The sequence below is a fragment of the Oryza brachyantha genome, chromosome 5 (genome assembly GCF_000231095.2).
Source record: "Oryza brachyantha chromosome 5, ObraRS2, whole genome shotgun sequence".
Taxonomy (NCBI): domain Eukaryota; kingdom Viridiplantae; phylum Streptophyta; class Magnoliopsida; order Poales; family Poaceae; genus Oryza; species Oryza brachyantha.
In genome coordinates, this window is record NC_023167.2 from 837,951 (window position 1) to 864,785 (window position 26,835).

Here is a 26,835-nt window from a genome sequence, read left to right on the forward strand (position 1 = left end):
CGTATATGAATATTATTGCACATGTATTTGTATAGCTAAAACTCCTTAAATTATAGGTCGGAGGTGATAGTAAAGTCATAAACACGTACACAGTATCATTTCACCATAGTACTATAAGACACACCATACAATCTAATTAAGGACAAAATGAGAAATATAATGCATTCTGAGATCAATCGAGCGTGTAGTGCTGTACACATGTTTGCAAGTGTGTACAACGTGTTTTGGTTGGGTTGCTGCATATATGCAGGGACCATATATATGTCCAGCTGCTAGGAACATTCCATCCATTCGCTTTCATCTCCAGCAAAGTACACTTAGCACTGCAAATCAAAAAGACCTAGCTCTAGCTCTAGCTCTAGCTCTCTGCTGCTTCACTGCAACCACAGCTAGCTAGCTAGCTGCAACACACTAATAATATATTAACTACTACTAGTATTTCTTTTTATCTACTACTGTAGCATGGAGCAGAGAGCTAGCCAGCTGCTGCAATCTGATCTGTTTTTGTTTTTAATTTAATTAATTTAACTAAGTACGTTCACATTCCATATAGACAAGGACTTATATATGACTAGTTAATTAGTCAATGCTAATGCACGACCGACCTCGATGTGACCCTCTTAGCTAGCTTGAAGTGCATCAAGTTCGTACATGCATTAACGACAGTTGTAGAATAGAGAGAGAAAGCATGCATTAACAGTAGCAAACAAAGTAGTCAATAAGAAAGACACGATAATATGTCAATATTGATCTAACTCTGAAGTCTGAATTGAGCAGAGAAGTTTGTCGAGGAAGAGAGAATTAAGGTTAATTAATACATAATGGATGGATGGATCCATCATGCATGCGATGTTAATTAATTAATATAACTAATTAAGTAGGTAGGTAGCTAGCTACTAGACGACGTCATGCTGCTCTTCCTTGAGGCCGCCGGGGAAGAGGTCCAGCGTCTTGAGCGGCCTGCAGAAGCCGGCGCCGGCCGCCGTTTCGGCCGCCGGCGGCGGCGGGAACGCCTCCTCCAGTGCCACCCCGAAGTTGTCCACTAGCTTCCCCAGCGAGTACGACTCCGCCCTCCCGATCGCCTCCGCCGCCGCCGGCAACACTCCGGCCTGCATCGATCATGTGTAATTAGCCTTAGGCCCTTAGCTAGTTAGGTTACACCATGCGTAGGGCACGCTACGTGCATGCACAGTAGGCTAGAATTATACCTGGTTGTACTGGAAGAGGGGGCTCGCCGGCGACGTCGTCCTGGCCGGCGGCGCGGCGGCGGCGAAGGGGTAGTAGTAGCTGGTGGTGTATGGTGCGGCGGCGGGGGAGGTGGGGGAGAGGAGCTGGGCGGAGGAAGGGTGGGAGGGGTAGGAGTGCGGCGTGAGCAGCGGGGGAGGAGCGGCGGCGGCGGCGACGGAGAGAGGAGGAGCGGCGGTGGGGGAGGAGGCGAGGAGGTGGTGGTGGTGGGAGGAGGCGGCGGCGGCGGCGTAGTAGTGGGCGCAGGAGAGGAGGTGGTGGCTCATGCAGAGGCGGCGGCGGAGCTTCTGGCGGTCGCGGGCCTTGTGGTTCTGGAACCAGTAGAAGACGTTCTTGCCCTCGATGCGGCCGTAGGTGGAGAGGTGCGCCGTGATCTGCTGTATCTGCGCCGCGTTCGGCGTCCTCAGCCCTCCCCTGTACATCTCCTCCAGTATCATCAGCTGCTCCGGCGTCGGGCACCACCGCGTCGTCGTCCCCACCGACGACCCCCCTCCGCTCTGCTGCTGCTGCTGCTGCTGCACCGCCGGCGCCATCTTAATCAATTCTCTCCTTCTACTTTGCTCGACTAATTATTCGATCGATCACCAATATATATAGCCAGGTTTTGCGCGTGCCGTGGATGGCCGGCCGGCCGGTGAGGAGAGGAGACAGGAAGTGTCCTAGGAGACGACGACGAAGAAGAAGAAGAAGTGGTGAGCTTCTTGAGCTTGTTTGAGTCACATATATATATGCTGCTGCTGCTGCTGCTGCTGCTGTCTCTCTCTCTCTCTCGACCGATCGATCACTTTATAGCAAAGCGCCAATTCACAAGTCCATAGATCATCTACTCTACACTCTGCACCATGCATGCATTCATTCATTCATCTCTCTCTCTCACGTACTCTCTCTCTCTTCTCTTGGAGATCAAGAGAGAGAGAAGGTACTAGCTATTGTATGTGTTATATTGAATGAGTAATATATGTGCGTATATGTACGTACTGTTGCGTGATGGATTCCCTGATTAATCCATCAACCACCGTACGTACGTATATATGTAACGTGTGCGTGCTTAACTGTGTATTCGCATGCATGTATATATATAAGATGCAGAGATCTTATCAAGTATAGTGACCGTTGCATAATAAGGATTAGTACGTAATAATTAAGTTAGCACGTTGTGTAGTTCTGATCGATCGATTAATTGTACGCGCTCGCCGTGCTCTGAAAATGTTAATTGCTCGATCGCTAGGGCGATTACTGACTAGTGGATATATTCAAAATGTTACTACCTCCGTTTCATATTGGAAGACTTTAATTCTAGCTTTGCTTAAATTCATCAATTGATGAATATATATAAGTTTATAATTTATATATATATATATATATATATGTGTGTCTAGATTCATTAGCATCTATATGAATTTAGGCAAATACGAGAATACTCTTACATCGTTAGTGTAGCTTTCTGGGGAAATCATCAATCAGTCTCTCATGCGTGTTGTTTGTGACCCAAAAAAATACTCACTGATATACAGGCAAAGCTAGCTGAAAATATTATAGTTTTTTTTTCAGTTGCGATATAGATCTAATATTTCTGTATAAATTTAGGATGAGATAGATATTAGTTGTAAGTCTTATTAATGCGTTCATTAATCTTGATAAACAAAGGAACCGAAAATAATTTTTAGATAAAAGTTGTTATATCTAGATTATTAGCTATTTAAAAGGCAAGAAAAAAATAACTACAACGAAAACCAACAAAGGATCGATCTTTCAAATTGTACCATTGCAATTATCACTGCATCTCTGCTGCTTAAATATCAGGTCCCCCTTTCCTTCTCACGCAGCCGGGCCACCAACTCCTAACATAAAACGAAACAAGAGTTTGGTTAAAGTTCTCCCATAGGTCTAAACTGGACCTAATCTTAATTATTGCATAGATCCGTGTACGTAATGCATAAGCATGGTGCTAGTACGTACTCTATCAGTTTCAAAATAAGTTCAATTTTTTAGCATTTGGATATAATCTTTGATGCTTTGTATTATTTATTTTTTTATAATTAATATTTATTTTTATTATTAGATGATAAAACATGAAGATTAATTTATGCGTAACTATTTTTTAAAATTTTTTAATAAAAATTTCAAATAAGATAGGTGTTCAAACGTTGGACACTAGAACCAAAAAATAAATTCTTTCCGTGACGGACGTGGTATATAACTTCACAAATTAACCCCTAGCTATACGTAGCAGTCCATTACGGGGTACTGTACATATACTGAACAATGTTGTTAAGAAATTGAAACGGCCCCTTCAATAATGTGTCAACCGCATTATTCCATGCAGAAGCTAGTGATGATCTATTTAATTAACACGTCACGTCTTTCTTTCTCTGCGCGTACGTCCTCCCAAGAGAGTGACAGAACTAGCTATAGTAGTAGAGAGAAAAGCACAGAGCTGAGAGAGAGGAAAGGAGAAAAGGAGCTAGCAGAAAAGAAAAACTAATTAAATGTGCATGCAGCTATAGCTATAGCATCCATCAGATTGCATGGAAGAAGAGAATTACACGTAGGATTCTGGAAATCTGTCTAGGATTTCGGCCAAGCCTCTCTCACTGCCAAAAACTGCGAAATTATGAGGTGATGATGGCCTACACAGATGCACCACACAGTTAAGTACGACACTGGCACTCACTATTTAGTACTAATTAAAGATGTTCACATCAAACTATCACATCCAATTAACTACAGTAATTAATCTCTCTCTGTACCTCGCTAGCTATAGATCATTTCTAATGTTTCTTCCCTGACCAAGTTTTGAGATATATATAGACTGTTGCATCGACTAATTAAAAATGCAGAAATACATATACCCATATAGACTCTGTAGGTGTGTATATATATACATGTACTATCATATTACCCATACGTTGCAACGAGATCTTATTAAAAATATCATTAGTATATTATTAAAATAGAGTTAATAAAGTGGCTTGATATATATGTCTAAGTTATTTTTTCTTTTAAAAAAATATAAGAGAGTTGATGGTGGGGTAGGTGACAGATTCACCATCACTACCACTACTCCTTTTAACTTTCGAAGCCAACTCTGAGTTAGGGAAGGTATAGTCGAGGGCAGAGAAGACAGACATAATTTGAGTAGGTCGTAGATTGGAGCTTGTAAAATTGATCCAAAGCTGTCATATACACAGCCTATGTCTTTAGAAAAAATCATTGCTTTCTGCTTTCTCTGTTTCGTATTATAAGATATTTGTTTATATCTAGATTAAGCTATTGATAAATGTATATCGTTTTCATATATGTCTAAATTTATTATTATTTACATAAATTTAGACAATACTAAAAAAAACTTACGTTAAAAATATAGCTAGTACTATAAAGATGATTTTCCACTGGGGAAATCTTCAAGTCTGGCAGGCCAAAATGTTCTGTACTTGTGAGAACCTTTTCACAATATCTAGCTTTGTTAGTTTAGAGCATCCTTTTAGTTTGAGCGTTCTTAATTTTCATGATGTGGAGATAGAGTGCAACCGCCTTCATGGAATTTTTTTTTAATATTCCCTCCTTTCCATATTATAAGACTTTCTAGCCTTACCTAGATTCATATGTGTGGTCATGAATTTAGACACATCTACAAAACATATACATTAAAATATAGATGAATTTAGACAACCAGAAATACTTATAATATGGAACGGAGGGAGTATGACCTTAATTAACACTATTAGTTTAGATATATTCTAAAAGCATGCTTAAATTCTAACAATTTTTTTTTGTGGATGCAGGGTACGCAAAACACGTAGAAAAGTTCAGGACAAAAGAGTACATACCATACCATACGCATTGTACTCGCGTGCAAAACTTCATGATAAATATTATAAATTAAACGAGTTTTAATTGGGGACCGCAGGCCGGTAATCATCATTTCTCACGAATTAAAGGGGGATTGAATTGAAAAACCAACTGCATGCAGTACTCATACTTTAATTAATTTCATTGGATCCAAAGGTGATACTCCATATGCAGTACATAATATATTGAACCTGATGTATTTTAAAATAAAAAAAGTGGCCAGACAAAACATACGTAAGACTAGTCTGATGAGAATATACCTGCAAACACCATAAATATATCGACCAATTACTGTGGTCAATAAAATAATGATAAGCAAAGACAGCGAATTAATATTAGTTTAAATGGACCCCATATGTTTGCATGGTCCAGCAAATTAATTAAGAATATAGATCGATACGCGTTTTTTTTTTTTTTTTGCTGCATCAGCTGACCACAAAGATATGGTAGTCCCCTGTTCGCCCCACTGTACGTACTGCACACACCAGAGATTATGCAGGCATACGCATGCGTTCTTGCTTGCAATAGTTGTTAGAGCTAGCTAGGAGGACAGGTGATTGATTAGTCGATCATGAGATCAATGAGACAGTACCAGAGTTAATATTCTCATGATGCTAGCCAGTCCATCATTTAATTTAATTTAGGACTGTCATGAGTATATAAGTTTTGTTCCTTTCACTGTCATTTAGGAGATTAAATGCATATTCTCATTCCTTTCTCTAATTAATTAAAGGTTAATTTTATTAAGATGTCATAATGGTTTGCGATCATTTTGCATGATAATTCTAATCGCCCGACATATATATATATATATATATATATATATATATATATATTTTGTTCGGGAAAAAGGGAAGGGGAAGAAAATTCTATGAACCTTTCTGTTTTTCCTTAAGTTCAAGTTTGACAAGAGTAATATTCTACAACTAACAACTTATTTATTTTGAGACCGACCCACTTCCTATCCAGGATTTTTTTACGTACTGGTTTGCGTAGGAATGCGCGTTTTAGTTTACGGAAGAGTGCACGTAGAATAACAAAAGGAGTTATTCATGTTCAAGCTAGTTTTAACATAGCTTCTCATCATATTGCTGCGGGTACATTGGGCATATTAGCGGGCCTATTCCATCTTAGTGTCCGTCCACCTCAACGTCTATACAAAGGATTACGTATGGGCTTGCATCGCTCCTATTATTACTAACCAAGGGGAAAATAGATAATGAGCATGAGGTAACAATTCCATATTGATCCGAATCAATCCGTATGCTCCCATCTTTAGTAGGATTCCTGCTAAAAGCATACATGTACTGTAATGTATGTATGTATGTATATATTATAAGTTGATTTCTTTCAAAAAAAATGATAGATGCATTTAATTGACATATATTTATGAATGCAAGTATATACTACTATGGTTGTGTAAATTAACAGTGCTCGTGTAGTTCATTAAAAAAAAGATATGGCAATCCCATGCATGCATATATTTCCACATATTGAAACAAATTAAAGATTCCTTAATTATACTCAACTCGATATATATATATATATATATCCGGATGAAGCCTTTTCAATTCAATTCAATCATGTAGTTTCTAATAGTTTACATTTTGTTTGAACGACGACTATATATATTGATCAAGCTAGGTGTATATATAACTACTTAATTAGCTAGCTAGGTGGCATGGCAGCAGTGCAGTAATAGGATCGAGTTAGGACGGAGGGCGTCCGGCCTGCTGCAAGAAATGTTTGACAGCACGCACGCACGGAATCCAATCAAAACTCAACACATGCATGCATACGCAGTTATATATGCACCGTACCACTAAGATCGATCGATATACATTTCTCCAACAAATATATTGTAAAAAAAAGCATGCATATATGCACTACGGCTAATTCAATTCGTCCTCAGTGCGTGCAATGCAATGCAAGGAGTATATGTATAAACAGAATGCATATATATCGACCGATATATGCATGGATGAATCTCGAAATGCAGGTGTGTGCACACAGATATGCTACACCTATACATGCATACTATATCATATGCATGTGATGTGTTGTCTGAACAGATCTGAACTCAAGTAACGTTAACTGAACGCAGAAGCTAGCATGGCAGGCAGGCGCGTCTAGTCTTGTAAGCCGTCAGGCGTCACAAACTGGCTGGACCTTTGGGTGCATGCGTGCATGCATAAAGATCGACTATGAGAGATCACATTCACAAGGACACACACCACAACCATGCATATATATATGGATATGATGTAGTATATATATAAGTATATGTGCTGAGCTGAGATGATGCACATGTACATGTACACACGCATCGTATCTTTGTGTAACTAACTGTATATACATAACTACAAGCATAGCAAATTCACATGTATGTGTATGTGTATGTATGTATTATACCATATGCAAAGCATGCAACGGGAGTCTATATACACATGCATGTGAATCAAATTTGTTTCTACCTCCTTTTGCATTCCTTAATTTTGGCATGCCACAGTGCCACACTATTTTTACTACTCATTGGAGCATCATTGCAACCATCACTAGCTATACCTCAGCTCCATGCATCTGGCTGCTAGCCATATCTAGCTGCTTGGCCTGGCCCGGCCCCTTACCTATAATTAATTAATGGTGATGGAACTGGTCATTCGCTTAAGTACATATATGTGTCAAATCGACTACTTAGTAGTTATTACTAAATTGATTAATGATGCAATGTGCTGACTATATCTAGTCCATATATGTATCAAACAAGTTGTCCTGTACATGCCTAATTCTGAGAGGTTGTTATGTCCTCTTTGTATAGCTTGTTTACAAAGTCATACGTATATAATAATATACAACACGCCAACACTCATGTTTAGAGCTCCTACTACGTTACAAACTACAACATGGCTGTACGTGCATACAAACTAGTAGTAATTAGTAATTACGATGATTGTTCAGAAATCCCTCCGTTTTATATTAATTATAAGTTACTTTAAATTTATACTAAGTGATAGTAATACTTTTAAACATGAGTGTTTTTACATAAAAAATATACATGCATATCCACAACACCAAATTAGTTAAATTAAATTCACCATTATATATATAGGGTATTTATTTTTCTATAAAATTGATCAAACATAAAAATATTTGATTTATGATAAACATAAAAGTGACTTATAATAGATGAAATGGAAGGAATACAGGTTCATGTTTCTAGCTATATGCAGGCATACACACGTTTGAACTTGATCGATGCGTATGTGTTAACCTAGAATTTATGCATTTGCATATATGTCGGTATGTATAAACAAGTTAATCGAACCGCATGCTATAGCTAGTTTAGTTAGATCCTCGATCGGTTCATATATCTCTTTAATGTAAAGCACATAAATTTGTTATATATTAACTGTATATGTGTATGTGTGGCGTACGAATTCTGGCACGTACTAGCTATAGGCGTGTACAATAAATTACAAAAATTTAAGAACATTCAGGGTGGAATTAAATTAAAAATTTATTGACTTCGCATACGCGCGCATGCATTATTGTACCATACTGCGTAGATTGAAACGCACATATGTGCATAGATTCAGACATATTAGATGCAGCCTCAGGACAATGGATCTACGTTGTGCTAGCTCTAAGCGTGTACTCCATGGCGGTAGTGAGTGATCTCAGATCAGTTCATCGATCTGAAGAGCATGCTTGCATGCCTAGCTAGCTCGAACACAAAAAAGCAGCACGCATGCAGCAGAGCAGGATGATAGCAGAAGCAAATTAACAACAACATAACGTTGCAGAATCCGTAGCCACAAAGTGCTGGATCAGAGGGTGTAAATTCTGGTGGTAGTAGTACTTACCAAGATATCAAACACGCCGTGGCACGCGGCAGTACATTGCATGTGTGTGTGCAGGGGTGCAGCATAGACATACGGCTCCCAATGGTGTAGCAGCAGCTAATTTTCCCTGTTCATGGCCAGCCTGCCTGCCGTGTGTGTACCTAGCAGTGAGTGTGATGTGATGATTTGATCAATATATATATGCAACTGATTTGATAGATCAGAAGAAGCTATAGCTAGAGCTAGGGGAGTTGACCAAAGATGCCATGAGTTTTATAGACAGGTATTTATTGATTGAACAGTAGTATACACAGCTCCTATATGGCAATAGCAACAGTAAGAACGAGTAGCATCGTTCTTACCAGAGTTGTTGTAGTAGCTTCCATTGTGGTTGGTTTCTGGGTGTCTGGGTCTCGGGAATACGATCCATGTACAGTACTGGATGCAAGCTAGCTAGGCAGCCCGGCCCCGTAGCCACAACAACGTCATGCATGCATGCCATGGATGGATCGATCTTCTCCACGGCGCCAATAATTAATTCATCGATTCTCTATTCATTCCCCTCTTCGATTCTTCCCTGCTGGCTCGACAAAGTTAATGTCTGTCAGAGAGTGTTCACGCCGGACATAGTCGATGCATCTTTCTTGTTTCTTCACCTTGCTGCCTGCTACTATACCTTTGTCTTCTTCCTCTCCATCCGCGCAGCTATCTTCACCTTTGGATTAATCATCGATCGTCTCCTCCACCCAGCAATTTGCAAGAGAGTTTAATTAAATTTAACTGCAGATTACTACTACTAAGAGTTTGTAGGTATAACCTGCGAGTTGACAAACCACATATACATATAATTGTTATCAGTACTATCTTTAATTTTGCAGAAGGATAAGAGAGCACGCGCAGAGAAAATTAAATACAGATCATTGACAGAGAGAGGCATTAGAGCTTGAGAAAGTACAGCAACTGGAAAGATTGGGTGCAGTTATGTGGATCCTACTACAGTAGCAGCAAGCGAGCTTATAGCTAGCAGCATATCATATTCATATCCATTCATGTGTGAAGCTACTCCAGAAGAGATCGAAGAGAGAGCATGCAGGCTGCCGCTGCTGCTGCCTTCACGTGGTGAGGCGGTGACAAAGCCATGCAATGCAGCTGATAAGATGCAGAGAGAAGGCCGGGGTGTACCAAAAGTATATTATGTTTTGTACCAAAGACGAATTGAATCAAATATGCATGATGTGCAGAAGCAGCATTTAAGTGGGAGCGGATTTTAAACCCTCGAGGGGACATCCCCTCGTTTATTGCATGCTATCTAAATAGTCATCAAAAAATTTTAAAAAAATTATGAAGATAGATTAGTATAAGATATATCACTACACAAACGTGCAAGTTCAAATATGACTTCTGTAATCCATAGAAAAAATAACAAATATGACAGTGAGTATACGTATACTATTTAGAGTTCAATTTGTTATTTTTATTGTGGATTGTAAAAGTCATATTTAAACTTGCATGTTTGTATAGTGACATATCTTATATTAATCTATCTTCACAATTTTTTAAAATTTTTTAATAACTATTTAGATAGCATGTAATAGACGAGAGAATATTCCCTCTAGGGTTTAGAATACTCTCCCCATGTAAGTGCTATATGTACAATATAATACTACTATACGAGATACTAGCTAGCCAACCAAGCCAATGACACGGAACATTTCTTGAGCTGATCTCTGTATCTGACCTGAAGATGCCATGCATCTCGAAGAATAATATAGTATACTAACTGGTCTTGCACTGGCCACTACTACACAGAAAGCATGCAGCATCATATCAATTCCTGCAGCCCAGTGACTGAGAGGAGAAGTGAATTTAGAAGAGGACACTCTTCTTCACACAGTAGTAGTACGTACTACGACCCTAGGTAGCCATGCTGCTTGCTGAAAGGTTGAAATGTTGATACAGTACAACCATGCACAAGCAGCAGCAAAAACTTTATCTCTGTCTGATCAAAGGGGCTAGGAGATAGCAGAAGCTAGCTTGTGGCTGGCCTGCTGCTTCTGCTTGGCCTGCATGATCTGCATTGCAGTAACTCGGCCTCTCCTACACAAACATGTACACTGATGCTAGTGCAATAACTTGACAGAAACAAAACATAGAGTATCCTTTCGATCTCTTGGCTCTCTGATCCTGCACTCCTAATAACTAGGCATTCATTGCCACATACAATTCTTTCTTCAAGAATTCAGCAGTACTGCACCCGATCAGTAGCTGGAGTAGTATTCACTCACTGACCACAGCTCCTAGCTAGCTCAACTCCAATTCAAAACAGATTCCAGCCCCTCTTTTATGGCCTGCTAGCTGTGCATAACTGCATATGCATATTGAAGTCATCTGCATGTGAAATAAACATCTTGTCTCTCTTGTTCCATCTCTCTCCTCCTCCTAGCTACCCAGGCCCCCTCCCTCCTTCACAGACACATCTGTACACACATTCATTATGTCTGATCTATGTGCAATGCTAATGCACATATTGACATATACTCCCTCCGTTCCAAAATAAACCAATTTTTTATTTTTTTATCTTCAATTTTTTGACTCTTTGTTTTATTCAAAATTTTTTTGCGATTGATATTTTTGTTTTTATTAGATGATAAATCATGAATAGTATTTTACGTGTGACTAATTTTTTTCTAATTTTCTGAAAAATTTTTAAATAAGACGAATGGTCAAACGTTGGACATGAAAACCGAAAAATTCGTTTTTTGGATAGAGGGAGTACATATATAAATACGTATGTACATATATATATATATATATATATATATATATATATATATATATATATATATATATATATATATATATATATATATATATATATATATGAGTAGCTAGCTACGTACCTAGCTACATGCATGTCTTGGCAGAAGCTGCAAAAGCCTATATATGCATTGCTCGATCTCTTCATGATGGTGCAATTAGTAATCGATCTTTACATGCATGTCTAGCTATAGCTGCCTGCCTTACATGTAGAGAGGGACACCTTTTTATTTATTCAGAGTTGCTCTTTTCAGAAGTGGCCTCTCTCTAGCTATACTTCCTGCTGTTGGGCTGAGATCTTGTATCAAAGTTTCTAAAGAAAACAGCAAGCATATGCATGCTAGTATTGTGGTAGTACCAAACTTATATGAGATTCTTCCTACACACATGGGTTCACTTAATCCCTCCATTTAATAATATAGGCCATGTTTAGGACAATACTTAATTTGACTAAAAATTACTATGTTATGATACCAATTTTATGAAACAAAATTAATATTATTATATTCATATTTAAAAGTATTTTATTGGCGTTATACTTTTGTATCATATAAGTGACATATTAATAAAACAATAGAATATTTGATGAAATACCTACTCTAATGAAACAAAATAGGCACTATATATATTGAAATGGAGGGAGTACTATTGAAAAAGAAAAACAGGAGTTCAGTTCTTAATTGCTGCACGAAAGTAATGTGTGATGCGACCTTTCTTGACTTCAGTTATTATAAAATTATAACATGAGAGGATATTATTAATTGTACCTGATCTTACGACAGTTTCAAATAAAGCTCTAAATTAACAAAGCTAGGGGCAAACCAGAATATGTGGAGTTAACATGTGATTTGACAATACTCCAAAGTCCATAGACAGGCAGGCATGGATGCATGGCCATAGAGATCGATCAGAGAGCAGCGATGCATGCATTCAAAAAGCAGTAAGTACGTACTATACGTATGCACGTTTTTCACCAATTACGACAAAGGCGCATGCTGCACGTCATGCACGTAAGAGGTAGCAAAGGCAGGCACACCCATGCACACACTGGTTAAAGATTTGGGCTTGGAGACAGAGAGGGGTTAGAGAGATCTAGAGGGGACAGCAATGGCAGTGCATAGAGATCAAGGAGGAGGAAGAGAGGCGCCCATGGCGATGCACGATCGGTGCCTGTCCATAACAGAAGGGAACCGAAGCCCCGAAAGCTGCCCACTTTTTGACATGCACCATTTGCATATCTGCAATACTGCATAGCTTACAAACTAGTCAGTACACACAAGGCAGCAGCAAGGCATGGCATGGCATTGCAAGCAAGACGTACAGGGAGAGAGAAACACATATGCATATGGCTGGCTGGATGGGTTAGTAGTAGACACAGAGAGCAGAGAGAGTAACAAAAGGTGACAAAACTTGCAGGCTTCACTAGTCACCATGTGCTGTGATCCTACTACTACATATATGTAGGTGTGCGTATGGTTGCTTATATGGCCATGCCTCTGTCTTCTTTCTCTGTACTCCTACATGTGTGTGTCTCTGTTGCATACTGCATACACACACATGCATATGTAGACGGGGATCCTAGTGGGGATCCTGTGATGTGACCACTCCCTCATCATCTCTTAAATCATATCCACACCTCATTCCTCTCTTCTCTCCGTTCTCCTCTCCCTCACGCCACCGGCCATTGCATTTGCACTGAACTGCACTGCAATGCAGAGAAAGAAAAAACACAGAGAGAGATGCATGCATGGTGGATGGAGGCAGCAGGCAGAAGAGAGACTGGCTGTGTCATGCACGCCGAGTAGCTAGATCAATGCCAAACCTACTGTATCTCTCTCTTTTTTCTGTATCTGTACATACATGCATGGCTGCAGCCTGAGGCCGGTGGAGACAGACACATACAGAGAGAAGAGAGAAGAGGACCACCCTGCAGTGCAGTGTGTTGCATACAGTATGTAATATGTACACCACTGCAACTGCAATGCAATCTTAATATTTTGTCTCTACCCATAACATTCCAAGTGTTGTCATCTCCCCCCTTACACAAGCACAGTGCCCAGCATGCCGTCCCACACTAGCTACTGCTGATGCTGATGCAGCTCTGCCTGTGCACTCTGCAGGGTTCCCATGCGTCGATCCTGATCCTTCTGGGCTGGCTCGCTCTATGAAATCGCATTTAGAATCCTGTCACCCATTGACTCTCTCGCTGCGTCCTCGACAGTGTTAGATATAATAGACAGTGCCCTAGTCATCTGCCAACCTATTAGCTTAATCACATTTTATTGGCCAAGCCATCCCTCTCCAAACCAGTGGGGCAAACAGACTGTACAGAAGAAAATTTTGAAGCAGAGTACAAACAGTTAAGTAGATTCAGAAGACGTTCTCTCATGCATGGTACAACTAGGAGTAATATACTCTGCAGTTTGTCTATTAATTGCAATTAATCTACCCTAGAATGGCATATTAACGATATGCCATTAAAGAAAAGGAAATATTTGGTATGGTACAAGCTAGATATATGGATTACGAGGTGGTGTTAATTCCAGAAACACCATCTTTTGAGGTAGTATGCTTCACCAAAAAAAGAGAGTCGTACAAAATGCAACTGATGTAACTAGTGAGTTGGTGCAAATGGATGAATAATCTTCGCAAATGGTCTGAAAGTGTCTCTCTATGTGTGTTGATCATTGCTAAGTGCAAATACAATTTTGATTTGTTACTACAGGCCTTGCATGTCTAACTAGGGGCAACCAACTATGCAGGCAATGTATTCATGTACAGTACTGATCAAAAGCACAGCATGGAGCTAGCAGGTAGTATGTAGTTATGTACTGACCTATACAGAGTCATTAGTTTGCAAAGTTTTTTCCAGTTTTCCTATTTGGTCAGCAGTGCACTGGTGCAACTGGTCTGCACTCTCATTTGGGCCTAGCAAAGGCCACAGATTCTTTTCAGGGGACGCAGGCCAGAGGTATGTGTAAAGTAGTTAGCAGTAAAAGTTGGGCCTTGACATGGCAGTGAATAAAGGCCTGGTTTTGGCCCAACTTGATGGGCCTATGGTAGAGTACACTATCTGAAAGATAAATACACTATAATGAGGATTTAGTTATTACACTATCTGAAAGAAATACACTATATTGATTAAGGGAACACGAAGAAATGTCTAGGGTTTAGCCGTTTAGGCGTTTACCACCAAAAACATGCAGTGCAAGGCAGGCAAAAGGTTACCATTCCACTTCATCGAGTAGTACTGTTATAGCAAATACTCCCTCCCGTCCAAAATCTTTGTCGTTTAGGATAACATTTGGTCAAACTTCTAACATTCCAACCAGTAATTTTATGTTAAAATAAATTTATAAAATCTAATAAGTTTGTGATGTTATGATAGTACTTTTTGAGGAGAGTCTATGTGTATCATTTGTTTTGTATTTAAACTAAGCATTCAAGCAATTATCGATGGTCGCAATTTTAAAAGCTTGACCAAATCTTATCCTAGATGACAAATATTTTTAACCCGAGAGAGTACAAAGTTTGGGACTCAACTGTATTCTATATTGACAATTGAACATACAGGCAAAGAACACAGAACCATTTCTAAGGGCTGGGTATATCAAATTATCAATCATCTACCCTCTTGATACTAATTAAAGAGGATGCTCGGATAAGGGGATTGATAGGAAGGATTAGAGCCTAAAATCACCCCCTATCAAAACAGGATCTAAGGCAATATTTGGATAATGGCCACTATTCGAATATGCTCAATGAACTTGAATGCAGAACCCTCCTCTCCCTAAGAACCTCCTGAAAAACAAGTGCAGCATCTTATGTGAGTTCACTTCTTTTAGACAGAGATCATGCTTAACAACTTGTAGGGTCCAAATAACCATGTACTTGATAATCAACTCATGGAAATTAACTTGGTTGATCATAGCATTTCTGGCACAGCAGTCTACTGTACGTAATGCAGACAATGGCATTCTAGGTGGTTTTAATCTCTATATTGCAATGAGCAAAATACATTCTAACTGCAACATTGATGTTGCAATAACATGCTGGCGTGCTTCTTGTTTCCACTTCAGTTTGGTGTTTGCAATACCAGTCATTCAGCCTAGATCAATATTTTCAAATGATAAGAACCACAAACATGTCTACAGCACTAACTGACCTTGAGCATTCGTTCTAACAGCTTAGAAAGATTTCTCACAAGTGCACTCTTTGTAATTACAACATTCATCATTCAAAATGTTGTCGCGTACGGGTAGCAGTCACATGTTCACTTTAAGATTCATAACTTACTTTAAATCAATAATATAGTACTTCAGGCCATGTAATATACTACTCCTTTTAGATAGATGCATAATCATTGAATTATGTTTTTTTCCTAGTCCTTTAAGTCAATTAGTCTTTTATACATGTTAATTAAGGGTGCACACACACAGGCCCTTTTCTACTTTTTATAGTGTGAATACATCGAAGAAATATCAATATGTAATGAGATTGACAAGGATAGATTCTACTGGCAAGGAAGTCTTTTAAAATACTAAAAGATACTTGTTTGTGGATTTGTATTACCCAGATAGAAATCCTGTCAAATACTACCTACTACTAGAAATCATCATTGTCCAGTGGATGCCTGGAAGGTGGTTGTTATGTGTTCTTAAGAGTAGCACGTCAAACAACACCAAATCAATGTGCTCTTAATTTGGAAACAGTTAAGTAGCACGGTGTAGTTAAGACATAAATATTGAATGTTGATCGCCAAAGCATCCAATTAGGCAAACAATGCTCTTACAATTGCAATCGCAAAATACTAAGATTTAAGAGAAGTACTGAGATTGAGAAGAGTACTTTGGGACTTATCTCCATCCTCCGGTGGAGGCGGCGGTGGCGGTAACGGTGGCAGCCAAGTCGACGGCGTCATCCACCTCGAAGAAATGCCAGCTCGTCTCGTTGAACGCGCGGGCGAACACGTCGTCGTCGTCATCCACGCCGCCCGTCTCGTCAACCCGCTGCTCCCAAGCGAATCGCTCCGCCGCAAGGACGTGCTTGGCCTTGGCGGCTGGGCCCGATCTGTTCTCCTCCGCCTGGGTTGCGTAGTTGCGGAAGCTGTTGCCGAGCACGCAGACACGGCGGAGCCGCGAGGGGTGCTCCCAGTTGGCCGCGAGGAGGGCGTCGTAGAGCGACGCCTCGCAGTGGGGCATGTAGAAAAGGGTGGGCTCGTCGGCGCGGCGGCGGCACCCGTCGTTGACGTCTGGCACGGAGAAGCCCAGTGCCGCCGCCGCGGCGCACTCGGCTGCGGAGAGGACGGGGTCGAAGAGTTCGGCGTGGGCGGAGGATTCCGGGGGGAGGAGGAGGTCGCGACGGAGGAGTGCGGCGAGCGCGAGCTGGAGGCGGGAGGAGTGGGAGCTCTCGAAGCTGCCGACTCCGAGAAGCGACAGCCGCGTGGGAGCGAAGAGGGAGAGGCGGCGGCGGAGCGGAGAGTCCGGAAGGAGGAGGCGCCCGTAGAGGCGGGAGGCGGCGACGCGGGAGATGGCGGCGCGGGCGCGGTCGAGGAGGCGGGAGACGCGCGCGGGGTCGAGGGAAGGGTCGGAGGGGGCCCAGGGGATCGGGTTGACGGGGAGAGGCGGTGGAGCGTCTGGTTGGGAGGCGGTATCCCTCGCCGCGTCACCTCGCCGGCGACTGCGGCGGCGGACGACGGTCCAGTCGCCGCCGGCGGGGGCGGGGGCGGCGGCGGCGACCATGGGTCGGGCAGAGGACGACATGGTGGAGGCCGTCTGGCCCTGCGATTGAAGAGATGGAGAATGGACGGCCCAGATTCGGTGGTTAGGGTTTAGATGGGCCAGATGTTAGCTTTGTGGGGCCAGGCTAATTATATATCATTAGAGCCCATTACAAATTAGGTGTCCAGTCATTGTTGGGCCAAACTATCATGTTTATCGTGCTGCTAATTATTTTTTTTGTGTAGCTTTAGAAAACAATCTCTTTTTTTTTTCCTCTTCACGTCGGCATTTTCAAATCAATTGTTTGACTTTGCTGGGTATGAAAATTGTATTTACATTTTGGTCACAGCACCAGAGTTTTGTTTTGTATACACACAAGAAAGTTCATTAGTAAATGCTACTGGTGTCATCTCTAGTATACAATTAGTTATTTTTAGCGTATTACTGGATCATTCCGTCTAAGTATTTCTAGTTTGTTTAACGTAATTAAGATTAAAAAAGATGCGATGCCCCTTAGTAAATGAGGAATTGACGAGAATAAGAGGATGGGTAGGGATAAAATGAGAATAATATAGAACATAAATTGATTGATGTGACAAGTAGTATCGTAAATAGTGAGAAATATTTATATCTGGTAAAATGTAAATAACATAAATTCTTAAATCTTGGTACGAAGGGAGTACATGTTTTTTCTTTGAGCCAGAAATGTGTTTAGTCGTTCTTTCTACTCTATCCGTTTCATATTACAAGTCATTTTTGTTTTGTTTAAAGTTAAATATTTTTAAGTTTAAATAAATTTATAAAAATATATAATAACATCCACAATACTAAATTATTTTATCTAATTAACATTAAATACATTTTTGTATTATGTTTATTTTGTGAGACTAATTTCTTCCCGTATTACCAAACAATGGGTTATGAGACTAAAAATCATATTCCTATTTTAATCTCACATTAATTTCCTATTCTAAAGTCCAAGTCCCAACCTTGTGGCAAACAAGCCCCCTTTATTCCATTTTTATTTGACCTGATTATGAGGTAGAACATATGTGGTACATCTTAAGCTAATTTTAAATTTTGAATTTTAAGGATATTTTTTTGAACAAATTTTTAAGGATATTTTTAGGTAGGAATTTTTACCGGTCTCCCTTAGCAACATGAAAAAGAAAATTGCACACCTCAAATGTCAAGCAAACTCATACAATTAATAGTAGAAATATTTTTGTGAACGATTAGTGACATACGCCACAAAGTTCCATATTGATATAGCAAAAGAAATAATACAGTATGAAACTATCAAGTAAAAGCCCCTGAAAAGGCTATAATCAAGAAAAGATAAAAGTAAACTCAAACACACCGCAACACACTGCTGACTAAGAAACTACACGAATGGAGCCCATGCTTGCAATCCTTCGTCTCCGTTTTTTCGCTTTTGCTTATATTTAAACAAAATTTAAATTCTCAACTTTAAATTTGGAGTTGTTTTTTTGAGGGTTTTTTTATCGTAGTTTATTTACAACACTAACTTTTAGATCCCTAGGAGCACGTATATAGAAGATTTATTCGTAAATTATTTGTCATTTCTGAATATTGTTTGACAATCACCCCCTTAACATCATCAACATTGCTAGGGACGTGAGCTACTTAGGGAGAAGAGTGATAAGTAATACTCCTATTTACTCATCCCTCACACAAACTCACTACTATCCAAAATTGACCTTCAAACTTTTTGAAGGCAAACAAAACAATAACGAATTTCTAAAATAATGTCTTCATGGAAATGTGAGGCCAAACGAGTCCAACCAAGTATCCCGCTAGGGAGGGGTAGAGCCGTTGGATCCTCAACAACGTAGGTACAGAACAAGATCCTTTAAACTACTACAAAGAGCTATAATAACATGTGTTTGAGATATCATGTTGCCGTTGGATTAAAATAAAATGATAGTAAGATTCACCACTACAGTATCATCATAGTAGTGAACAATTTAGACTTTAGAGTTCTATGACTATAGTATGCCAACTCCATTCATAACATTTTCACTGTTTCCTCACATGAACAATGCTATCGAGGGGATCCGGACCCTCTAACTTTTTACGTGGATTTTAATGCTTACTAACTTTTGGTAAAAATATTGAACCTATAATCAAATTCTAACATCGAAATTCGAAGCTACCAAGGACCTACTTACACTTAGTGTGAGTCATGCATGGACGGCAAGGATCGAAACAACATTCTAAAAGTTCAAACAACACTATCGAAAACCATCAAAAAGAAAGAGAAAAGGGCAAACCATATCAGCACACATCGTTACGCTTGAGAAAATGGATAGAAACACACATCGACATTTGCAACTTAGGATATCTTGAGTGAAGTATATCAGCGGTCTCTAAACTTGTGTGCATGTGTTATCTAGGTCTCTAAACTCTCAAAATGCATTTTTGAGTCCCCGAACTTGTCTGGGGTGTCATATAGGTCCAAACGGGCTCCGACCTGCTCCATCCGCTGACGTGACATGCCATGGTGGCGCCTACGAGAAGGGAGAGAAAAGAATAAGGAGGAGAGAGATATTGACATGTGGGATCCACATGACCCCACCAACACTGTTGGCGCCACCGTGGCATGCCAAGTCAGCGGATGGAGTGGGTCGGAACCCGTTTGGACCTATATGACACCCCCAGACAAGTTCGGGGGATCCAAAAATGCATTTTGAGAGTTCAGAGACCTAGGTGACACGTGCACACAAGTTTAGAGAACGCTGGTGTACTTCACTCGGATATATTTTTTACGCAAGCCATCATTTGTAGCACACAGATATGAATTAATGCAAGTATTAGGGAGTAATCTCATGGTCTAACGACTTCATCTTTCCACTTCTGCTGTGCTTATAAGACAAAATTTGAATATGTACTTTAAACTAAGAGTTGATTTTGAGGTTTTTTCATAATAGTTTATTTTTTTTAGTTTTTTCTTTTAGATTGCTAGAAACATGTATATAAATTTTTTATTCAGAAAATGTTTTTCGTTTGTGTATATGTCGTCTGGTGTTTTATTTTTAGAAAACCAAAAGATGGCTTTGTAAACCTCATAGAGAAAAAATAGGATATATTCCTTTGTTTTGTTTTTACTCACTGGCTATAAAGTTTATCATGCAAACGTATAATATCATAACTTACTAGCAACTATTATATTTGAAACTCATACAAGTATGCTACATCATCTATCGTCTATAATTTATTAGATTATAAAAATCAATATATAATAATATCAAATCATCATCCTCTATACCATTTTCGCAATATTTCAACACATAATTTATACATCATTTTCATACATGTATCCTGCATCAAATATATTCATATCAAATGTATTCATTTCTCATTTCAATATATTTATCCATATATTCCATGAACTTATAATCTATCGTTTTTCACATGCACCCTTCCTGAATTATTTTTCATAAGAAAAATTATTTTACAAAATTATATCAATTTATTTTTCTAACTTTTTATACCTAATACCTAATTAATTCTGCGTGGGTTCAGTGAAACCATCGAAGCAAGTACCACCAAAGAACAATCAATCTTCCCGCGCAAACCCAACAACCCGCTAAAACCCCGCGGGGGGAGGGGGGCCCACAGGGCAGAGACAAACGGGCTAACGGGGCCCACACCCGGTAACCCTTTCCCCTACCTCCTCCTCCTCTCTCGGCTTCGTCCTCTCCTCCGTCTCCGTCTCCGTCTATCTCCTTCCTCTCTCCGACTCCCTCGGCCGCCCTAAAAACGCAGCCTTTTTTGCGGCCACCCCCCTCGCCTCCCCCCTATTCCCACCCGCGGCTCCCTCGCCACCCGCGCCCCGCCCCGATCCGACGGCGCCCGCGCCCTCCACGTCGCCGTCGTCTTCCTCCCACTATTTATCCTCCTCGCCTTGCCCACCGCAGCTCCTTCTCCCTCTCTCTCTCTCTCTCTCTCTAGGGCTCTAGGGTTAGGGTTTCGTCGCGGCTGCTTCGTGTTTCGCCGCCACCGCCCGGTTCCGCGATTCTTTCTGGTGAGGTTCCTTTCTGAGTTTTTTTGGGCTGGGTTTTTCTTTTGGTGTGGTGTGGAGTGGAGTGGATTGGGCTAGGGTTTTAACTGGTTTGGATCTCTTTTGGTTTGTTTATGTGTGTGGTTGTGGTGGTGGCGGCGCAGGTGTGAGGCTATGGCGATCGTGAGGAGCAGCGGTGCCAGGGTCCCCAGGCTTGATGGTGACGCCTCGCCGGAGGCAACGGAGGATGAGGATGAGGATGGGGAGGAGGAGGAGTCGCCAGCGACGCCGTCCCAGGAGTCCGAGGCAGGCGATTTCTTGGGCGGTGAGGAGAACGGTGACGTTGTAGGGCTGGGGGAGGACGAGGACGAGGTTGATGAGGAAGAGGAGAAGGAGGAGGAGGAGGAGGAGGAGGACTCAGGGATGGGGTCCGACGAGCTGGAGATCACGGAGCTCGGTGAGGCGGGGTCGGAGATGTGCCAGGTTGGGGACCAGAGCTTCGCCATGCCGCTTGACCTCTATGACCTTGCTGACTTGGCCGAAGTACTTTCGCTCGATGCGTGGAACACCCTGCTGTCTGAGGAGGAGCGGCAACGCCTTGCCGCTTTGCTGCCTGACATGGACCAGGAGACATTTGCGCGCACGCTTGTCGAGCTCCTTAGGGGAGACAACTTTCACTTCGGGAGTCCCCTGGCTGCCCTCTCCGACAGGCTGAAAGGAGGCCTATGTGACCCAAGGATTGTCCTGTATCGCCGTGGTACCTGCTTTGCAGAGCGACGGAAGCATTACTACAGGCTACAAAGCTACCACAATTCGATGGTGCGGGGTCTCTGGGAGATAAAGGACTGCTGGAAGGGCTGCCAGGGGTATAGCCGTAATGATAGGCTGAGGGCGCTGGATGCAATGAAGGCACAACAGAAGCAGAAAGCACTTCCTGGCTTGGATGGCCGGGCTGGATCAGAGACTGACTCGGAGAACAGGGAGTATGGGGAGCCATTATTGATGCGGCTGAAACCTGATAGGACAGGATTGAAGAAATCTGGGAAGCTAGGGAAGGAGCGATCTAAGGGGCTGTTGCGTGTGGGCGTTCCAAAAGGTTCAGGTGAGGAGCACATTGGAGGGGCTGGCCGCGATGCTGCAGTGGCACTCTCTGAGCTTTCTCGCCGAGATAACACTTATGGCTATGATTTGGGAGTCATGCACAGAGGAAAGCTTCGCAGGAGTCTGGAAGGCCTTGATTCAGAGGAGCTGGGAGATGACAGGGATCTGCGACTGATTCGTTCTCAGAGGCCAATGCCGAAGCTAGGGAAGGACTTGGCTGCAAGCTATGATGGAAGTTCGTATGGAAACAGCTACCATGAGAACCAAAATGGTTCTTCTTACTACTATGGCAGGAATGCCGCTGCTAACCAGGTAGTTACTGTGGCAACAGCGTATGATCGTCCATATTTTGATACAGCAAGGAACACAAAGTACTCTGAGAGAGATTGGGTGTATGGTGGCCAAAATATGTTGAGTAAAGCTCTGAAAGGGGATGAGATGGACTGGCCAGCTGGTAGCCATGCCGGTAGCATGAATGATTGGCAGAGAGGGCAGTCTGCAGGCGATTATAGGAGCAGAAAAGCTCAGACTGGTCATGGTTTGAAGGTTAAGTCCTATAAAAGCATTGAGCGACAGATCAATGATGCAAATTTTGGGTCTGATCATAGAGGCAAGATGCCACAGGGGAGGATCAAAGGTAAACCCAGTAGTCAGTATGACAGAATTGGCCAGAAGTACTCCAGGAGCAGTGCTGTCTACACTCAGAGTGAGGAGACAGAATCTGATTCATCGGAACAATTCGAAGGTGGAGGGGACATAGATCTTCTAAAAAAACAGCCAGAACACCATTCTGGGTCTCATAGACAAGCCTATGGTGCCAAAAAATTGAACAAGCTTCCTAAAGCTTCCAAATTAAATTATCCTACCACCACTGAAGATGTTGAACCCTATCAGAGTAAAGGGACACACAGAGGAAAGGCTAAAGAATCTGATTATTTACGTGATGTGCATGTGACAGCGACAGAACAGATTAGTGAATTGATGAAGCCTCCAGCAGCAAGGGGTGAAAGAAAGCGGAAAGTGATGGCCAGTGTGGACACACATGATTATGGAAACTCTGAATTACGTGACAGCAATGAGAATGCTGATGAATCACTCAGGTCACCAGAGAATGATGAGAGGCTAACTAGTGGTTCTGGCTATGTAGATTCTAATGGTGATATTGAAAAAAAGAAGATGCCAGTGTCAAGTTGCAGCTCCGGATCCAAAAAGCAGAAAGTAAAGGTTGAAGCTGCTAGCCTGGCTGAGCATGGTGAGGACGTGCCATCTGCTCCAAAGTTGGTGGAGAACAGCGGTGGCTCAAAGAAGAAAGGTAAAAAGAAGGCAGAGGCTGTTACAAAGAAGCCAGAGGCTGTCACAAACAACCCAGAGGTTGTTACAGATGTGGTTTCTGTAGCTGAACCAGCTCCTGTTCCAGAAGTAAATGAGGTAGTGGTAGAACCTGAGAAACCAAAGAAAAAATATGTACCAATCACACCAACCATCCACACTGGTTTTTCATTCTCTATTGTGCATCTTCTAACTGCTGTAAGGAAGGCTATGGCCACCCCTGCTGGGGATACTCCACTGTCAACCAAGCAACCTGATGGGGAGGAGAGCAGAAAATGGTTCAACAACGAAGATCATACCAAAATGCCTCAAGATCCAAGTGCAACAGAGCAAGCCCAACAGGGTCATGAGGCTGCAGATGCCAGTGGTCCAGAGAAAGCCCAACAGGGTCTCGAGGCTGAAGATGCCAGTGCCGCAGAGCAGACAGCGCCGAACAATTTGCCAGCGCTCACTGTTCAAGAGGTTGTCAATCGGATTAGATCAAATCCTGGAGACCCTAACATACTTGAAACGCAAGAGCCTCTTCAGGATTTAGTTCGAGGTGTATTAAAGATACTCTCATCTAGAACTGCTCCACTAGGTGCAAAGGGATGGAAAACACTTGTTTCCTATGACAAGTCAAACAAAAGCTGGCTTTGGGTTGGCCCACTGCCTTCTGGTTCTTCAGATGGTGATCCTAATGAAGAAACTTCTCCTGATGCATGGGGTGTACCACACAAAATGCTTGTGAAGTTGGTTGATGCATTTGCTAACTGGCTGAAAAGCGGTCAGGAAACCCTTAAGCAGATAGGATCCCTTCCACCACCTCCGGCACCAGATCCTGCAAACTTGGATTTGAAGGAAAGATTCAAGGACCTTAGAGCCCAGAAAAGTCTAAATACAATTAGTCCAAGCTCGGAGGAAGCAAAAGCATACTTCCAGCGTGAAGAATTTTTGAGATACTCAATTCCTGATAGAGCATTTTGCTATACTGCTGCTGATGGGGAGAAATCGATAGTTGCTCCCTTGAGAAGGGGAGGTGGCAAGCCCACAGCAAAAGCTAGGGGACACCCCATGCTCTTACCTGATCGCCCGCCTCATGTTACTATTCTGTGCCTTGTAAGAGATGCTGCTGCCAGGTTGCCTGCAAGAACCGGAACAAGAGCTGATGTGTGCACACTTCTCAAAGATTCACAATATCTAAACCATGATGAATCTAATAAAGAGGCTGCTATTAACCAAGTTGTCAGTGGCGCTCTTGATCGCTTGCACTATGAGCGCGATCCTTGTGTACTGTATGACAATGACAAAAAGTTGTGGACCTATCTGCACAGGGGTAGAGATGAGGAAGATTTTGAGGATGATGGTACATCATCTACCAAAAAATGGAAGAGACCAAGGAAAGATTCAGATCCTGCTGAGGCTGGGAACGATGATTTAGAGGATGATGGTACCCCTTCTGCAAGTGATGCGAAAAAGCAAAAGACAGATTCTACAGCATCGGGAGAAGATAAGGATAGCGAGGATCCTGCAACTCAGGACCCTTCTGGTGGTGATTTGGAAGGCGACCCTGACCCTGATCATTAGCTAAGGTTGTTCATAAGTAACAGATTCGTCTGGAAACTCTTATCATATTCTTTACATGTCCTAGCGATATGCCATTTACCTCTGTGCAATACACAGTTTAGTTTTCCTCGCAATTCTGTATGATAGCATTATTAGAACAGGAATGTTTATATAGCATACAGAATTAGATATTGAGTGTGACAAGCATGTTTTTTTTTAATAATGTACACCCTCATTAGTATGATCAGTGTGATCAGAAAGGGTTGGTAGAGAGAAAATTTCCATGATTGTACTAGTACATTTGCAGAGCATTGATTTTTGAATCAGTTCTTATCTTAATTGTGCACTTCCTTGATCAATTATCCCCTTGGTGATGGTCTCTTCTTGTTTTGCAGGGTATAAAGCAGCAACCAGCGATCAGCATTCATGTTGCTGCATATTAATCTTATGTATTTACACTTGCCAGTGTATCAGGCCTCACTGCCGACAAAAATGTTTTGTAGTTGAAATAGTTCCTTCAGGCCGTGTCTGTACATTCATCTCATGAAACAAGCTTTCATAGTTTCTTTTTTTCTCTAGTGGCATGTAGATGTGTTTTGATTTTAATCAAAATGCTTGAGCATATACGTGTCCTTCATTCTTGAATACCATAGTGGCAGGCAACCCAGGCATGTGCTTCATTTTTCAACTGAATTTTGCTTATGTACACAGTTGCTCGGTCCACTTAAATTGAAACGAAAGAAGATTGAAATATGATCACATGCATCAGTTGACGATTATTATTCTTATTATTAATGTTTATAGTTGCACACCAATGAATTGATATCGAGTTAAAAGAATCAATGATTTGAGATCTGACATTTAGAAGAGCAGGAATGGAAAGCAATAGATGGAGATGAGATGGTGCTACTCTGGCCAGTTCAAGCCACCAGCCAGCCTGCGGCTCGCAGCTCGACATTTTCTAGTAATAGAGCAATTTTGTATGTGATACACTGGCACTCTAGTATGTTTACCTGTTAATCTGCTGTGTGGTGAAAATAGAATCAATCAAATGATGTTAAGACTTTGAGAAATACCATTTAACAGATATTGTTGTGGTACCGTGCTGTATGATCCAGTACCTGCTTGAACTGCAACAGAGTTCTCCAGGTCATTAAGTTAGCCTTGTACTGTAACAGGGTTGATAGGCCAATTGTATGACCCAGTATATGGACCTGGTAAACCTGAAACAGAAATACCATCCCAATCTTCTTCGGTTCTCTGTCAAAGCATCATTTCTTGACTGCTAGGTGACAATCCAGATATTTGTTCAGGTCTGAGAGTTCAGGCCTTTTCTTCTCTTTCATTTTTGTACCTTTTT

At 41.4% G+C, this 26,835-nt stretch overlaps 3 protein-coding genes across 14 annotated transcripts; 1 reads left to right on the forward strand and 2 right to left on the reverse strand.

The window, feature by feature from the left end:
• Positions 1 to 769: 769 nt before the first annotated feature.
• On the reverse strand, positions 770 to 1,778 carry LOC107304162 (putative WUSCHEL-related homeobox 2). The gene is made up of 2 exons (XM_040524558.1): positions 1,209 to 1,778; positions 770 to 1,109 (listed from the first exon to the last, which is right to left on the reverse strand). The coding sequence occupies exons 1-2, from the start codon at positions 1,776 to 1,778 to the stop codon at positions 897 to 899; spliced, it is 783 nt and encodes a 260-aa protein (XP_040380492.1). The 3' UTR covers positions 770 to 896.
• LOC102719771 (protein SENSITIVITY TO RED LIGHT REDUCED 1) lies at positions 1,731 to 17,527 on the reverse strand. 12 transcript variants are annotated; one of them, XR_005811925.1, is made up of 5 exons: positions 16,605 to 17,527; positions 9,302 to 9,756; positions 8,961 to 9,100; positions 3,009 to 3,086; positions 1,731 to 1,760 (listed from the first exon to the last, which is right to left on the reverse strand). XR_005811925.1 is itself a non-coding variant. In XM_040524556.1 (2 exons), exon 1 carries the CDS (start codon positions 17,516 to 17,518, stop codon positions 16,613 to 16,615), a length of 906 nt encoding a protein of 301 aa, XP_040380490.1. In that variant the 5' UTR covers positions 17,519 to 17,527; the 3' UTR covers positions 2,873 to 3,086; positions 16,605 to 16,612. The 12 variants fall into 12 exon arrangements, 3 of the variants coding, with proteins under 3 accessions (XP_040380490.1, XP_040380491.1, XP_006654936.2); XR_005811926.1 differs by lacking the exon at positions 1,731 to 1,760 and having other exon boundaries at positions 2,873 to 3,083; XR_005811924.1 differs by lacking the exon at positions 1,731 to 1,760 and having other exon boundaries at positions 2,873 to 3,086.
• A 3,890-nt stretch (positions 17,528 to 21,417) lies between these two features.
• Positions 21,418 to 26,097, forward strand: LOC102721549. Its single transcript, XM_006653920.3, has 3 exons — positions 21,418 to 21,524; positions 21,665 to 25,501; positions 25,871 to 26,097. Exon 2 carries the CDS (start codon positions 21,675 to 21,677, stop codon positions 25,494 to 25,496), a length of 3,822 nt encoding a protein of 1,273 aa, XP_006653983.2. The 5' UTR covers positions 21,418 to 21,524; positions 21,665 to 21,674; the 3' UTR covers positions 25,497 to 25,501; positions 25,871 to 26,097.
• Positions 26,098 to 26,835: the final 738 nt, after the last annotated feature.

Excerpts from the sequence above, each read along its gene's own strand:
- LOC107304162 (XM_040524558.1), bottom strand. The coding sequence starts at position 1,778 with ATGGCGCCGGCGGTGCAGCAGCAGCAGCAGCAGCAGAGCGGAGGGGGG. Across the intron at positions 1,110-1,208 it reads CCCTCTTCCAGTACAACCAG|GCCGGAGTGTTGCCGGCGGC; the intron begins GTATAATTCTAG and ends TGATCGATGCAG.
- LOC102719771 (XM_040524556.1), bottom strand. The coding sequence starts at position 17,518 with ATGTCGTCCTCTGCCCGACCCATGGTCGCCGCCGCCGCCCCCGCCCCC.
- LOC102721549 (XM_006653920.3), top strand. The coding sequence starts at position 21,675 with ATGGCGATCGTGAGGAGCAGCGGTGCCAGGGTCCCCAGGCTTGATGGT.